The sequence below is a fragment of the Balearica regulorum genome, chromosome 4, assembly GCF_011004875.1.
Source record: "Balearica regulorum gibbericeps isolate bBalReg1 chromosome 4, bBalReg1.pri, whole genome shotgun sequence".
NCBI classification, from domain to species: Eukaryota; Metazoa; Chordata; class Aves; order Gruiformes; family Gruidae; genus Balearica; species Balearica regulorum.
The window spans coordinates 1,882,968-1,900,120 of NC_046187.1; the positions used below are offsets into that span (position 1 = coordinate 1,882,968).

The 17,153-nt window shown below is 43.3% G+C and overlaps 1 protein-coding gene across 1 annotated transcript; it reads left to right on the forward strand.

The window, feature by feature from the left end:
- Positions 1-530: 530 nt before the first annotated feature.
- On the forward strand, positions 531-16,692 carry SDAD1 (SDA1 domain containing 1). The gene is made up of 22 exons (XM_075750878.1): positions 531-688; positions 867-971; positions 1,397-1,495; positions 1,659-1,769; positions 2,522-2,593; positions 2,683-2,783; positions 4,175-4,232; positions 5,108-5,182; positions 5,960-6,061; positions 6,517-6,586; positions 7,356-7,459; positions 8,168-8,225; positions 8,830-8,888; positions 9,256-9,332; positions 10,416-10,513; positions 10,915-10,991; positions 11,182-11,314; positions 12,276-12,373; positions 12,841-13,034; positions 13,550-13,634; positions 14,053-14,214; positions 16,551-16,692. Exons 1-22 carry the CDS (start codon positions 599-601, stop codon positions 16,599-16,601), a joined length of 2,079 nt encoding a protein of 692 aa, XP_075606993.1. The 5' UTR covers positions 531-598; the 3' UTR covers positions 16,602-16,692.
- Positions 16,693-17,153: the final 461 nt, after the last annotated feature.

The window sequence follows — 17,153 nt, forward strand, 5'->3', positions numbered from 1 at the left end:
CACAGCACTGCACTCTTAAAGGGGGGAACCAGAGCAGATGGTGTTGTTTGCATGCCTAGGTCTGGGCAGCTTGTCAATAATGTGGATGTGTGGCACCTGCCGTGAGCAACTCAACTGTGAAGGGCGGGAAGATGCAATTCCTCAGCAGTGTTGCTGCACAGCTGGCAGCACTTACGGTTTAACAAGCTGCCCTTTCCTTACCCAATTAGGCTAGGTGATCCCACCCGTGCTAGTGTAGGATTGCTGTGCTGGAGTGATAGGATGCTAGAGGGATAAATCTTTTGCAAAAATGCAGAGGGGGAGCTGTAGTCACTTAATTAGTCTCGTACGGTGTTTAAGGTTGCCGGGTTGCCCGAGCTATGGTCAGCAGAAGGAAGAGGCGCCCCTCATAAGCCGCTTGCTGAGCAGGGAAGCGGCCGCCGGCACCCCCGGGGGCACTGCAGGAGCAAGTGCCGCTCGCAGAAGTGTGTCCCTTAGCGGCACCGGTCGGGGGGGGGCGGGCCAAGATGGCGGCGCCCAGCTGGTAGCTCACGTGTCCCGGCCAAGGGAGGAGGCGGTTCTGCGGGGCCGGTGGTGCCGGGGCCGGTTCGGGGCCGCCATGTCGGGCCGCCAGGGAAACAAGCTGCCCAGCAACCTGCCCCAGCTGCAGAACCTTATCAAGCGGGACCCAACCTCCTACACCGAAGAGGTACGAAGCCGAGCGGCTTGGCCCGGCTTCCCCGCGCAGCGCCGGGGCAGGAGGGGATGGGGATGCCGGGCCGGGGCGGCTGCAGGGGGTTGTACCGGGCTGGGGAGCGCTGAGGGAACTCGGGGAGGGGGGGAACAGGTGTGACTTCTGCCGTTGCTCAGCCCCTGCGTGTGCTCAGTTTCTGCAGCAGTATCACCACTACCAGTCCCATGTGGAGATTTTCACCTTCCAGCCGGACAAGCCCAGTAAGGAGCTGGCCGAGCTGGTGATGTTCCTGGCGCAGGTAAACCGCTGCCCTTCCGAGGGGTCACCCGGGCCTTGGGCCCTTCTCCAACTACAACATCTTTGCCCTGAGCGCAACGGTTACGGCAGATTGTCTTTTGTCTAGTTTTGCTGCTACGGCCCTGACGCAGTCGCTGTAAAACTGTGCGTTGACCGAGATGACTGCAGCACTGTTGTCCCTTTCCAGGAACGCAAGTTTTTCTTTTGAGCCTTGGGTGCATTTATTTTAAAAGGATTTTTTTAATGGCACCATACCTCTTAGACCTGAGGGTTAATAATAACCTATTTTCCGTCGTGTATACTATACTTTTACTATACGAACACTTATAACTTTACCGGTTGCTTACAATATGTCACACCTTCCCGGGGTTAGGCGGCGGCCCAAGGTTTTGACTGGCGATTTCAGCCGTCTCTGTCTCTGCCCAGGTCGCCCACTGCTACCCAGAACACATGGCCAACTTTCCCCAGCAACTGAAGGAGCTGCTCTCCTACCACCATACGGTCCTGGACGCAGACCTGCGCATGGTAAGGCGCACGCCAAAAGGCGTTGTGGGCAGTCTGTCTCCTGTGGTTCAAGTATACCCTTTATGTGTGAGATGAGAGCTTACGGTTCGCTTTTTAATTTTTTAATGAAGATGGAAAGCGGGGCATGAGATTTTGGTTCTGAGTCCCTGTTTCTCTCTTACAGACGTTCTGTAAGGCTTTGATCTTGTTAAGAAACAAGAATCTGATAAATCCAACGAGTTTGCTGGAGCTCTTCTTTCAGCTGCTGCGGTGTCATGATAAGCTTCTACGAAAAGTAAGGCTCGCTTAGCACAACCAGTCTTGATTTCCAGCGGGTTTTGACCGACTTGCCAGAAGTAATGCAGCGCTAGCAGGCAGCTGTTCTCCTTGCCTTGGTAACAAAATAAGAAAGTTGAAAATAGGTCTGCTTTTTTAGCGATTGATAGTGCCAGAGGCAAGGCTCCATCTATACGTTTGATCAGTAAGGAAGCGTGTTGCTGTAAACATCTTTACCGTGCTATTGCAGGCTGTGGGCCTGGCCTGCCTTGGCCAATGAGCAGTTTGGATGTGTCTGCAGATGTAAACCACAAACATGCTGCTGTCAGAGCAGCCTTACTGAGTTCGTTGTGAGAACATGTGAATAAAACAATCCAAACCAAAATGGCTGCTAGTTAAAGCCATATTTCCAGTTTTCTGCCATAAAAGTGAAAATACTTGCTTTCTGCCGCCAGAATGACTAAACTGGCTGCCAGAATGTGCTTGAAAGAAACAGGGTGGGATTTTTTTTTTAAGCCATACTTCATGCTGTTCATTTTCCTGCCTCGCTGTTTGCACTGTGAATTGAGTATGCTTTTTAAATAGATAAAAATAAAGCATATGTGAGACTTTACAGGGTAACTTGTTGTTGTTTTTCAACTGTAACTTAAAAGGAAAAATCAGTTTGGTCTCTCATTGTAGTTCTCGGAGACTTTGGGGGAGTAGTAATGTATCTGCATTGTTCTCTACATGACTCAGATAGGTTACTCCCTGTGATCTCTCCATTTACAGACTCTGTATACTCACATCGTGTCGGACATCAAGAATGTCAATGCTAAACACAAAAACAATAAAGTAAACACAGTAAGTATTTTAGCTTTCAGATATACTGCCATGTAACCTCTTGATATTGTGAAAGACGTGTAATAACCGTTCCCCAACTTTTTCCTCAGACGCTGCAGAACTTCATGTATACTATGTTGAGAGACAGCAATCCCACTGCTGCGAAGATATCTCTGGATGTCATGATTGAACTTTACAGAAGGAATATTTGGTAGGTCCGGCAGGCTCCGATTGATTCCCCCTTTATCGTGGGGCGGGCGTCCTGCCGTTGCTCGTGGCGTGTTGTGCACAGTGTAATGCTAGGAGGCTCTGACTTAAGTGTATTTATCTTCTTTGTGTTCCGGTGGGGCTGTATTTTGTACAATTTAGCTGGGAAGAAATACTGTCTTGCATGAAGTCTCAGAGCTATTTAGGTTCAATCTGTGATGTTTTAGTTGAAAACAGTATCTAAATTGTATGTATTGTGTTTGAAACAGAAGCTGTGCAGCTTGCTTTTTTGAGCTTTTGCACATAACAGCTGCTAGTGTTGGTATAGAGCTTGTCGTGTGCGGTGGAAAGAGGAATTCTGGTTTTGTTTTTCTTGTTCTCTTAAATCTGTAAGCTCATTCTAGAGGACTGATCTAATGGGCGCTTTGAATTTTGGGGTGATTTTGTGAAGCTACAATAGAGTTCCTATTTTTAGTAGGTAGCAGTGTGACAAATTGTTGCCTTGCTAAGTATTGAAAGGAGTAAAAGTACATTGAGTACTGTCAATAGCTGTCTTACACTTAATACGCTGCTGAGTTCTTCTGTTGTGTTACAAAATGCCAGAGCGGGTGTTACCCAGCAGTAAACTGCATGAGAAGATGGTCGTCTGATCACTCTGCTTGCTTCTTGACTGTGAAAACGTGTTGAAGACTTCTAAGCTGTTCAGTTTGTCACTCCTTTGCTCTTGGTTCTTGCACAGAAATGAACTGTGTAGAGAGATACAAATGCAAGTAGCGATACCGCTGGTGAGCGGTGTGTTTGCTGCTTATGTATCTCCAAAAAAGATTAGAATAGATTAATACAAGGGTGAAAAAATAGGGACTGCTGAAAAATAATGTTGCTGAAAGGTAAAGGTTTCTGCGATTTCAGTAAGCAGGTTTGTAAGTACGTGAGGCTTGGTATAAAATCAAATTAATTCCTGCAGCTTTGTTTCTTGTAAATTTTTATTCTTATAGTTTATCTCAACTATCCAGTTGATTTTCTAATAAAAGTTAGAATTCTGCACTGATTTTTTTTCCACCTGGCAGAGTGTTTATTTTCTTTCTATCAGTGGAAAAAGTGATCATCTGTCTTCAGTTATTTTACTGGAGAGCGCTCTTTCTGTTCCTTCAGCCACAGTGTGAACTAGATGGAATGCAAGTGTATCTATTTAGATGAAGCTACTCTTATGTTAAAATAAAAGAAAATGGCAGCAGCTTAACTCCTTAGTTTGCAAATTTGCTTGGACCGTTGAGAGACTTGATTGTCTTGAAGCTTCCTGATTGTTAGGAGTCACGTTTCACGAGACATAATTTTCTGAGAATACTTTAGGTTTGGCAATCTTAAATTGAAAGGTAATGCTTTGCTTTATTCCAGGAATGATGCCAAAACAGTCAATGTCATCACAACTGCCTGCTTTTCCAAAGTCACAAAGGTGAGAACAGAAATCACTTGTTACCTATGCTATGTTTTTGCCTGCGAATGCAACTTTTTATTTCTGTGCTGTAATTGCTAACAAGCTTCACTGATGATTTGTCTTCTGTGTGTTTTACTTTGAAAATGCCGCTTGTGTTGTGGGAGGAGGTGGTGTTTGGTTCCTATGTGCAGAGCAGCAGAATTGGAAGCTTGTCTGTAAGGAGTGCAGGCTGGTGTGGGGAGGGTACGTGTACTTTCCACTGCTGCTCAGGACAGACTGTCAGAATATCGCTGCCTCATAATCTGCGCTGTAAGGCTTTCATTTGTTAGCTGTCAAGAGAGCTGCTATCCAGCCTGGGGCTTGAGGGAATCTTAGGCCTTCTGCCATCTGTGTCAGTTCTGCAGAGCTGGAGGTGTTAAAAACTTGTATTGTGGTTTAAGACAAGTTTGTCCGTTAGCTGTTCCATTCAGTGAAAACCAACCAAAACTAACAAAAACCCCACCAACAAATCCATATAAGCTAATAAAAGTTTGGACTCCTGAGCCCTGTCTCAGGTATCAGCTGTGCAGGAGGAGTTTCTGATAACGTTGCCATGGAGCAGTGAGGTTGAAATTGCTTTGCGGAATGATAGGAAGAGAATTTGCATCTTTAAACTTGCTCCGGGTGTTGTGGAAGCTCAGCTGCTTTTAGATTGTGTGCCTCTGACTGCTGAGGATGGGCAGCAAGAATTGACTGTGTATCTGTAAAACGCTTGGGCTTTCAGTCTGTCATTGGTTTTGCTTTCTGTTCCTAATCATGCCTCTAAAAATTGGGAGAGTTTTCACCTAAGCTAAGATGTTGATGTAGGGCTGATGTAAATACTCTTGTCCTACATAAACTTATTTGCTTTTCAGGTTTTAGTTGCTGGTTTGAAGTTCTTTCTTGGGAAGGATGAAGATGAGAAACAAGACAGTGACTCAGAATCTGAGGTGGGTGCTGTGATTAAATCTTCTCCTTTCCGTTTTCAAACTCTAATAGACCTGTCATCCTAGTCACCCTGGCTCTGCCAATCTGTCCACTTTTGTGTGCTTAGCTTTGAATCTTGTTTCCTTCAGATGTTTCTATGCTTCACAAAAAAGTAGAGTGTTTTTGACACCTGGCCCCAACTGATAGCAGGATGCCTTTGCTAAGAGCTCCTTTGCTTTCGCCTTCTCCTTGTCAAGGAAGCAATTCCCTTTGAAGACCTAAGCAGGGACTGGTCTGTCTGGTTCATCAAGACACGGGTTGCTAGATGTGTAATGTAGAGTTGTGGCAAGAGGCTGTCACCTGGTGTATGGGAAGCTGGTTTAATTTTTTAGCTATCTGTTTTGTCTTCAGTTTTTTCTTTTGTGCCCCATTTCGCATTTACATACAAACGAACGCAATTTGGTTACCTTGAGAAGGCTGATAACCTAACAGGATTTCAGTCGAGAACCTCCTAATACAGGGTATCTTTATTTGTCTGTGACTCTGTCATTAACCAGCTGTAAAAATGACTGTGGTGATGTGCTGTTAAGTGTTCGCGATCTCTCTTGCGTGTGGGTGGGTGGCTAGTTTTACAGAGTCAGGATTTTAAATGCTGGTATTGCTGTTTGATGCAATTGAGGAAGAGGGAGAGTTTTCAAATAGAGTACGTGATCCTGAAAAATACAGCGACTTTTTGTTTCTCTGATTGCTATTTGAAGCCTGATGTCACCTGAATCTACTTTTCCTTGCATTTTCTCAAGGACGATGCTCCCACGGCCAGAGATCTGATGATGCGGTATGCAACTAATAAGAAAACCACCAAGCGCAAGAAGAAACTGGAAAAAGCGATGAAGGTTCTCAAGGTGAGGAGAGCGGTGTCCAACTTGGCAGCATTTTAGCTTAATTGTTCAAGTGCAGGAATCTTCTTATTGCTCCTGTCATCTTCGTTACCTTTTGTCATCCGTTGTAGGTAAAGGTCCTCAAGCGTTTGAGCATCCATTGGCCAGGCATCTGCCGCGTTTGCCTGCAAGAGAGCTGGTTTCAAACAGACTCAGAGTCTAAGTTGTGGATTAGTTCGGCTCTGGGTACCCTTTGCGTGGTCCCCTACTCTAAAGTATGCGGTGTCTCGATAAGGGACTTTTTAATGGAGCCCCTCTTAGGACGGGTGGCAGTTGAAGAGAGTCATAGGTTACTTGTTCAAGTGCCTCTCTTTGAATAGAAGAATGGTAAATAGCAGCTTTTTAGCAGCAGCCTGAAACCGAAGCACTTGCAGCTTTTTCATGGAAAGAAAAAGTCTCTTTTACTTTTTGTTGTGCAGAAGCAGAAGAAGAAGAACAAGCCAGAGGTGTTCAACTTTTCTGCTATTCACTTGATACATGATCCCCAAGGTAAGCATGTGTTGTAGTTTGTCTCTTTTTTTTTTTTTTTTGAGTTGTATTTAATCCCAGATGCTGAAGCCTAGATGCAACTCTGCAAGGAGAACGAAAGTGACAAGTAGATACAAATGTGACGCTTGTAGAGTGCTTTATCCTAGAGTTTTATAGCACCTCAAAAAAGTGAGATCAATCGTGTTGCGCTTGTCGTAGCGGAATACTTATAGTCAGGCAAGGAAGGAGCAATACTACATCATGTGCCGCAGGTTGCTTCAGATCAGGACGTGGCTCTTGACCTCTTTTTTTGTACGTGTGAAGGCCGTAATTTGTGTGAACAGGGACTAGTTTATCTACTATAGCTTCTTTGGCTTACCCTCTTCAAAAATGTATTTCTGTTACTAGTCTGGTGTTTGTTTAATATTGCTTGACTTGGTCTTAGTCTGATTTAGCAAACCTTTGGGGATTGTGTTTTTCAGATGAACCCAAAATGTATCTAAAAACATCTAGATTTAAATACTGATCCTGTGCTTATATGTGGTACAGCTTGTGCTAGTTTTCCTCTCTGCTGAACCTGTGCTCAGCTTTAGACTTTCTAGGCATGTGAGAAGAAAAATAACTCATTGGGAGAAACAAGTTTTCTGGCTGCCTTTAATTTCTTCTGTGCAAGGACACCGGGGCTTAAACCCCCCCCAAACAAAAGTGGCTGCCTCGTTTAACCTAATCCCAGCTGAGTTATGCAGTGTGCTCTTTAAGTCTACCATAAATCTATTACTGCTTCTTCTAGACTTTGCAGAGAAACTGTTGAAGCAGCTGGAGAACTGTAAGGAACGGTTTGAAGTGAAGATGATGCTCATGGACCTAATATCTAGGCTAGTTGGAATACACGAGGTACGCACTCCGATAATTTCATAATGATCTGATGGTAGCCGGCCTGGTTTGTGTGGTGGCATGCTTTGACCTTGTGCCTCTGAAAATGGGGTTTCATTTTTCTGTATATTGAAAAGTGCAGATGTATGGTCAGGTAGCCGCCAGTGGCGTAGACTTGTGTGGTACTAAATGAGCTCTGCCAGAGAAAGCTCTTGATCTGTAACAGCTGAGCTGTCCCTAACCAGGAGAGGAGAAGGTGTTTGTTTCAAGGCTTGCATGCTCCTGCGAGGTTCTTCAGAGGAGAAAGGCTTTTCAAAGGAGTCTGGCAATTGTTTGTGCACTCGCTGAGGTACAGCCAAAGTGTGATCAAAATTACTGGAGTCTCTTTCTGTTTTGGGAGAGAAGGTTATGTCTCTGAGGCAAAGGGAAGCAGCGTGTTGTAGGATCGTGCAGCAGAGAGCCCTGATTTGAATTGTGTCCCGTCTAACAAAGAACCATTGTCTGGATTTCAGAGTTTGGGATTGAACCTTGTATTTCCTTTGTGCAAGTCATTTCCTTATCTCCATCTATCTCACGCTCATGACAGGAGAATGCATCGTGCCACAAAATCCAAGGTGTTTGGAGAGAAAGCTCTGTAGAATCATTGTTTTACGGCATATCGGCCTATCAAGGTGTTCTCAAGTTAAAAGACAAGAAGCTAATCTGTTACCATTTATTTCTTTCCTGCAGCTTTTTCTTTTTAATTTCTACCCCTTCGTTCAGAGATTCCTACAGCCCCATCAGAGAGGTGAGTAGGTACTAGTAGATAACACTATTGGTGTTGCTACTGCATGATAGACTGCTGGTCTATCATGTCACATGTATAGTCAGTTCTTAGAACTTGTGCTGGAAGTGAAGAGGTAGTAGGAGTAGTCCAGAGAGTGTGGATGAAGGACGGAAGAGGCCCTGACTGCCACAAGTGCAGAGCGTTTTGGACTTTTGTGGAAGCTGCGTGCACTCAATGCTCCTTACACCTGACCATTTGTGAAACGCCAACGATGGAATAAAATCCATCTGCTGAGTCGCTGGTTCGTTGCAAATCCTGACTAGTTGAGCAAAGCGTGACTGTCCTTTGCTGCTTTTACAGGTGTTTCACTCTAGTTGTAGAGCATTTCTTTTTGTCTTAGCTGGCTATTAGCAGCTGCATTGCTGCTGGGGTGGAGACCAGACCAGTTTCTAGTGCTTGGTGGGAGAGGAGAATTGGTTGTCCCAAATAACTTTAGACTGAAACGGTTTTAAGGCTTAGGCTGAGCAGCTTGTAGAGGTCGCTCTTTTGGTGGATGTGTTTATTGGCCAGACTAAGCTGTAGCAACGTACTTCAGCATCTTCTTCCCACTTTGCTTTTCTTCCAGAAGTGACGAAGATTCTTCTGTTTGCTGCACAAGCTTCACATCAGCTAGTACCGCCCGAGGTCAGTCCTTCACCTGTCTTTGGTGATGTAAAATTGGGCAGCAGGCCAGCATGGAAATAGAACCGATGTGTTTGTGGGGAGGGGGAAAAGGGAATCTGGTCAGACCCTTTGTCTTGAAAAGCTTATGATAATTTTGGCTACTTGTGCAAGTTCCAAGGGATTATTTTGTATAAAACCACCCCTGTCTGATGTCTTCATTTCCGCAAGAGAATTTGTGTCTGGAAGATATTTGCAGGCTATAGTGCAAACTCCTGAGCTGTATCTTTCTGTGTGAAAAAGGCTGGGTTGTCTGTTAATAATGTGTAATCATTTTTACAATTTTATTAAATATGCATTAAGTTTGTTTAATCTTTTTTCTTAATTTCAGATTATCCAGTCAGTGTTAATGACCATTGCCAACAACTTTGTCACTGACAAGAATTCTGGGGAGGTCATGACTGTAGGGTGAGTACAGAATCTTACAAAAACTGTAAAACTCTCTCTGAGTATTCTCCTTTTTTTAAGCCGCCTGCAACTTATTCCTGTTGTTCATACTATGCTTTCAAGAACCTGCTTGAATAAAACCAAGTTAGGATGGTATCTCAGCAGAAACTTCGCTTATTTTGGTTGGCAGTGTTTTAAATTCCCCATAATGATGGGGGTTTGTGCTTAGTGCTATGCCTTAACTTTTCTGGATTTTGTGATGATGCTTTTTTTTCTTTGTCATTTGGTCTTGTATTTTTCTTCCTGAGTATTGTTATTTCTGCTTTGAGGGCAGACCTCTTGTCTGTGAATTAATATATTGGTACATACTCAGTGGCTAGCATCATAGTTCGGGACTCTTGGTTTTGTGGATGAAATTTGACTACTGACAGCAAATTGAAATGTTGCTCTTAGTGAACCTATAATGTACTTGCTTTGACTAGTCAAGAGAGGTATTTGTGAAAGCTCTGTAAGTGGAGTAGAGGAGGATCAGTAAATGTAGGAGACAGCTGAACTGTCCTTGAAGAAGACGAAGCACTCGACAGGGGCGGACGATTGTGTGTAGACACGTCAATATTTTGTGAGCTATTTCTTTTTCCCTTGGCATGGTTTTAATCCAGGTATTTAACATACTAAGTGTGTGCCCGAAGATGGTTTAAATGTGAACTTGTGTGAGCCTACAGACTTTGGTTACACTGTCCTTAACCTGCTCATGGTTGACTTCAGAAATGTTTCTTGATTTTATTTTTTAAATTTTTTTTTTTTCTTGGCCTGGTGATTGACTGATTTTCCTGTCTGCCTGGACCCAGATTGCACTTGCGAAATGCTGAGGCCTAGGATTGGACAAAAATAATAGCTGGAGCGTAGAGTATGGGCCAAAGATGAAGGGTTTTGGAGAACTGTGGCACAGAGAGCTCCTTGTGATGTTCTCCTCTGTTAGATGAAATGTCGTATAAATGCTGTATAAGGTTCTTCAAGTTCCAGATAATTCAGTCTATTGCTGGGCCGGTGGGAGTCTCTCTCCCACCTGCAGTGTTTAGAAAATAATTCACTTCAATTTTTTAGAATCAATGCGATAAAAGAAATCACTGCGAGATGTCCGCTAGCCATGACCGAAGATCTGCTCCAAGACCTCGTTCAGTACAAAACTCATAAAAATAAAAGTAAGTGTATTACGTGGTTGTGACTTGTAGATCTCTTTTTCTCCTGTATCATCTGATCCACCATTGTTATAGCCTTTATAATCGTGATGTCTTAATTGTTTTTCTGTGGGCTTTTCAATATGTCTGTTGCATTGCTCTGTAGTTTGAGTGTATATATGTAGGAGTCAAAAGGGTAGATATGGCAGGGGAGCTAGCTGGCAAAACTGAAGAAGGAAAACTGCTTGCTCATAGAGGTTTAGCCCTAAGGAAGAGCTGTATCCTGCCCTGGAGAAATCAGAGGGAGCTATAACGTCAGAAAAGGCACGGGCAGGCTGTAAATACTGATTATCTGAGTGGGCTTTCAGTTTGCTCAGAATTCTGCTTTTCAATACTTATTTTTCACTCTCTTTATTTCTGGATAGATGTGATGATGTCTGCAAGAACTCTGATACACCTTTTCCGTTCTCTGAATCCAGAGATGCTGCAGAAGAAATTCAGAGTGAGTGTTGTGTTATTTGCATTGCATTCACCATAAGCATAGGCTCACGTGCTGAAAAATGATGAGGAGGACTAGTCTCGTAGCCTCTTGAGAATGAGGTGGAATCACTCCCGCCTCTCCCCAGCTTTTTTCATGTATTTGTGGGCATGAAAATAGCAGCCTGCTTCACACGTATTTTGTTAACTTATAGGGAAAGCCTACTGAGGCCTCGTTGGAAGCCAGGATTCACGAATACGGAGAACTGGATGCCAAAGATTATATTCCAGGAGCGGAAGTACTGGAAGTTGAGGGTCAAAAGGGAAAGGGAGGAACCCAAGACGAAGGTTGGCCTTTTGTCTTTACCGCTTCTATTTTGAGCATCATTGGCGCTAAGATTTTATTTGGATGTAAAACAAATGATGGGGAGGGACTTGAAAACCAAGCCAGAAGAGTTGGGTAAATCAAGCCTGAGGGCATTGGAGATAGTGCAGCTGAGGTGTACTGGAGGAATAAACTCCCTGATACATCATGTTTCTTAAGCATGTGAATGCAGCGATTAGTATAACAGCCTTCTTCGCTTGGGTTTTGGAAGCTGATAACTTTAGCACATCAGTTTGAACAACAATGAAGAGCAGCAATGCATATGTATATATTATATATGGTTGGCTTGGCTTTTAGTGAATGACATGTACAGAAATGCATTTCCAGTAAAGGCTCTGATCGCCGTTGTTCCAGGTTTGTTGAAAGCTGGTAATAAATAAATGTATTAAGGCAAGTGCAGCTCACAGGAATGACAAAATACACCAGCTGTTTGAAGCAGTCTTTTGTAGGAGTGCGTGTGTTTTTTCAAAGATCTCGCGCTGCTATGTGCATCTATTGCTATAAAAATTGGTGTCCTAAGTGAATGTGAACGTCACGTGGGTGCGCTAAGAAATCCAAGCTGAGGATTTTTGCGCAGCTCTGAATCGGTTGCGAGCCATGTGGAATTTGGTAGCTGAACTTGCTAATGGGGAAGCATGGGAGTCTCTGGTCTGTTCATCTGTGGATGTCTTCTAAAAATCATGAACAAATAGTAATCAGATGTGTGAGGTATCTTATGTCTTTAATGTCTGTGTAGTTCTAAGGCAGGGATGCGGAGGCCCTACAGCTTGCCTGGTTGGTAAGCGCATCCCTGGGCATAAATGCAGTTAGCTGATGGGTAATCAAAGGTGGTGAGAACTTGCGATCCAATCTGAAATTATTTCAAACTCAAGCAGTTAAACTGTATCTGTACTAACAATGCTGTATGCTTCTTGCCCTGAGCAGATGGATGGGAAAGTGCTAGTCTGAGTGAGGAAGAAGATAATGAAGACGGAGAATGGATCGATGTGCCTCACTCTTCAGATGAGGAGCAGCAGGAAGTAGTGAGTTCTAAGTGTCTTCTACCCCAAATACAAATAAGTCTTGTTATAGTAGCAGCCCAGATTCTGTTGCTGTGTACCTTCATGTGGCCGCTCATCAGTAACTATACAGGGCTGCAGAGTAACTTGACCAGAATCAGTGAGGTTGAAGTACTACTTAGCACCTGTGCTGAAGGATGTGTGTTCTTAGCATGAGGGCGAGAGATGGGGGAATTCTGTCTCTGTGCTAAATTCCTTAAATGCTATGATATTTACATAAGTGCTTTTATTAACTCTGAGATATGAAGGAGCGGAAGTAATGCATGTCGAATGTAAGACTATGAAGAATCCTAACAATGGGTTGTAGCGTTTCCCAACAATATTGTCCCTGCATTGGTATTTGGGAGGCAAGGGTCATGGATGAGGGCGCAGAAATATTTTGCAAAGCTCTGCATGATTGTTCTTTTGTATTTTTTTTTTTTTTCCAAAAGGCGGAGAAGGTGAAAAACATGCCCATAGAGGAACGAAAAGCCAAAGCTGCAGCGGTCAGTACAAGCAGGCTGCTAACCCAAGAAGACTTTCACAAAATACGCCTTGCCCAGCTCTCCAAAGAAGTTAATTCTGCACCTGGCAAAGCTGCCAAGAGGAAAATGATTGAAATAGATGATGAAGAGGAGGAGGGCAGGTAGGATATGAAGTATTGATGAGTGCTTTCTCTTCCTTGAAACCTGGTGATGATACAGCTTTTAATTGCGGAAGGGCACAGAGCTCTGCTGTTGGTCTGTATTCCCTCGTGACAGGTGGCAAACGGCCACTCAGCCTAAAGGGCTCCTGGCCTGGAAAATTGTCCGTGCCTGGGCGAGGAGACATGAGGCGCTAATGGGAACTATGGGACTGTTTTGCTTGCTCAGACCAATAGGCATGCTTTTTATAGCAGTAGTTGCATGGTTACATCTCCAGAGTTCGTAAACTTTGTGGTTAAAGCAGGACTTGAAAACCAGTAATGAGAGACCTTTGGAAGGTTTCTCCCAAGCGCGAGGATTAGCCTGAGAGAAAGAACAAGTGCTTGTGGGAAAGTCTATAGGAAGACAACGGCGTTAAGAGATGGGTGAGAGACCAAGGGCCAGGAGGGCAACTTATTTTTCTTGCTAGATGAAGCTTTGTGTGTGATGGCCTTTTGTTGGATTTTTGTGTGTACAGAGGAGAGTTGCTATCACTCAGAGATATTGAACATCTGCATAAGAAGCCTAAATCGGACAAGGAGACCAGATTGGCAACTGCAATGGTGAGGATCTTGGCTAATTCATATCCTGTCTTTGTAGATTAGGGTTTGTGTTTTTGTCTCCTGCAGGAGGAGGAGGTGGTGGTGGGGTTGTGGGTCTAAGGCAGGGTGCCCAGCTGCCATCTGTGTTTTGAGAAATGTTTTGTGTATTTTTTTTTTTGCTGTTGCATCTGGGCTGTAGCAGATAAACAGCCTCTTGTTGATCACAGGTGATAATGAAAATACAGACACACCCACTTGTTACTGTGACTTAAGAAATACAGCCAGGATCGACGAATGCATGTAATATGCACAGAAAGTCGTACTGAACCTGGATCCGTTACTGCCACAAAACCTGTCGCCTTAGCAGCTGACGGTAACTTGTAGGGAAAGGAAAATGGGAAGATGACCCCTTGTTAGTACATTACATTTTCTATTCTAGGCTGGAAAAACAGACAGGAAAGAATTTGTGAAAAAGAAAACAAGAATTAACCCATTTGCCAGCTCTTCCAACAAAGAGAAGAAAAAACACAAGAACTTCATGATGATGAGATACAGCCATAGTGTCCGGACAAAAAATAAGCGTTCTTTCAGGGAAAAACAGGTAATATTTGATGTTGAGAACAGATGGAGCAGTCTGAATAGTGAACTTAAAATGCAGGTCAAGTGCTGTCTATCCTGTGCCTGAAGTTGTTGCTATTTAATTGCTGGAAAGGACTGTGGGCTGGGTGGCTTCCTTTGAATCATACCCAGAGGATCCTATCAGAGATTGTGTTGGTGAAGAATGCTTTTGTCTGATTCTTTTCTTTAATATGTGCTGAGGACCAAGCCCTGTTGGAAAGTCATATGCAGGTTAGGAAGGCAATGATAAAATCGTTTGTTTTCCGTTGTACAAATTAAAGCAGGTCATAGTAGAACCCCGACTATAATCCTGTGATGCAAGAAATGTTTCCCTGACACGGAGGAGGAGTTGTTCAGGACATGCTTTTACTGTGTTTCTTTAGTTTCCATATTCTTTCTTTGACCTTTCTCCTATTACTGTCACATGACAGCCTCATCTGTCTTGGCCTGGAGGTCATCTAATAGCTTGTTCCAAATGTACTTAAAGCACAGGTATAAATGCTATTTGCTACCTATTTAAAAATCTTCGGAAAAAATAAATTGCTTCAGTGTAGCCTGCCACAGGAATTTCACAAAATGCTGTGCTCTGTGGTTATGCTCACGCCCTCTCCTGCTTCCCCAGCTACAAGCTTGGCCCTTGTGAAAGGGCGTACGAGCTACGCGCAGGTATCGGGCAGTCCAGTTACTGTGCGTTCCCACAGGCTGTGCCAAGGGTAGCTGAAGGGATAGATATCTAAAAGGCAAGGCAGAAACTTCAGGGGAGGACTTCGCTTCTGAAAGCATTGGGAGGGGAACCCACGTAGCTCCCCCGGGTGTCTGGGGTTAGATGAGCTGGCCAGAACGGAGCGTGGACAGGGAGCCCCCCTGCTCCTGTGATGCACCTCGGCTGGGGATAAGCCTGAACTGTGGCAGCTGTTGCAAGAGAATTGCTGTAGGTATTGGTGTAATATGTAATACAGTATGTATTGTATTGCCTTGCCCTGCTGTGTTTGACCTTGGCAGCGTAAGTCTGTGCTACCAACAAAAATCTGCCTTAAAATCCTTTTATCTAGCCTGGCAGATGGCCAGTCTAGGGTTTTACGGGGTGTTATAAAATTGAGCTCCTTTGAACATGTTCCATGAAAAACTTCTAGAATAATCCAGTTACGCAGGGCTCTTGTTTTTGGGTGGTGTTAATTTTTGTGTTTTCTTGCTAGGCTCTGTCTTGTGGTAGAGTGCATTCAGATGCCTCTTTTACAAACCCTCCTTTGTGTGTTGTTTCCAGGATCGTATCATTAGGATAATATATGTTTGTCTGCAGTTGGTTGCAGCAGGACTGAAAGTGTTTACAGACTGAATAGAGAGAACGTGTGTCAAGTGTTTCCTGTTAAACAGGAAAACTTGAAATCATATCCTCTATCATCCTTTTATATGCTATCATTCTGCCTCGCCCCAAATAAGGCTCATGACATTAACCCAGCTCTCAAAACACACAAAAAATGTCGCAAAAGCACGGTCCAGGCACTTTTAGGAAACTCGTGTTTACAATGATTTTTCTACTTGGCTCCCTTTTTTCTAAAAAGCCATCCTGAATGGTTTCAATCCTTACTCCCAATTAATGATTCAAGTTGAAATTTTAACAGCAAAAGAGTGCAAGAAGAATTTTTTCATACTTTTTTCATTAAAGTTAGGCCACAGCATCAGTTTTGTTGACCGCGATTTGGAAATACTTGTTCAAAGTGAGTTGAAGTACCGTAGCTGTAGGATACTGTGTTCTGCTGCCCTCTTTGGTGGTAGAATAAAATGGACTCCCTAGTCCAGAGCTAAATCCCCTTACCAACTAAAACATGTCTGAAATAAACAACCAAGTCTCTTTAGAGTGATAAGGCACTTGTAAAAATTCCAGCATCCCTCCTCCCCCCTTGAAAAGAAGGTTTGTAATACTGTTACAGAAAATGCCATTTAATCCTACTTATCCTTTAGCTGGACTGAAGTTTTTACTTGGATCCCTTCTAGTTGAATATGAGTCAGTGGAAGAACAGTTTATGTTACTCTAATCTTTGTCCTTATATAGGATCTGCTACCGATGTACTGAAATATGTATTTTTGAAGCCCAACTCTTTCTTTAACTGTGCTATTGAGTTTCGCTAAATAAGCACAGTGTTTCTGCCACTGCAGTCGTTAGCATTTGCCAGGTACTGCTCCCAGTTCTAGCTGATAAGAAATTAGTGGTTTTCTGAAGTTGAAAAAAATTGAAGAGGGTTGTTGATGTGACAGTGGTGTTGTTTCCTTACTTAATATTCTCCTTACCTGAATGTTCTGCTCTTGTTTCATCTTTAGCTGGCTCTTCGAGATGCACTTCTGAAAAAGAGAAAACGGCTGCTGAAATAACGAAACAGTCAAGGAGAGTACTACTTAATCACCCTTGAAGAAATAGCCCTGGAAATGCTTGTTTCCACTCTCTACCACCCCAAAGGAAAAAGAGGAGTGAAGTGCCTGATGGATTTATCTCTGTTCTGTTCAGAGTTACAAATTGAATACTTCCAAGCTGTTGGATATTGCATCTATAGGACAGACGGAAGAGGCCTTAATCCTTGCAGGATTTGGGTGTTTTTGAAAGCGTTCTAGGGAAGAAGGCAATTATCTTTTATTGAATATAATTTACTTAGAGCTGGTTTTGTATGTGTAAGTATTAAAACATACAACCTTCTTGTAAAAATATTTTACTTGAAGCAATTGCAAGGAAAAAGAATTTTATGGCTTAGTCTATAAAGAGTGTGTATATAATGTCTGTGCCTGTCTTAGGGATGTGATTTTACAGACTAAGCCATTTTCTAAGTGGCTGTTTTTTACCAATTTAATAATAATAAAACCAAATTCTTCTAATACATCTAAGTTCAACTGAACAGTTAGGGGGAAAAAGTTTCATTGTGGTTAAAGAAG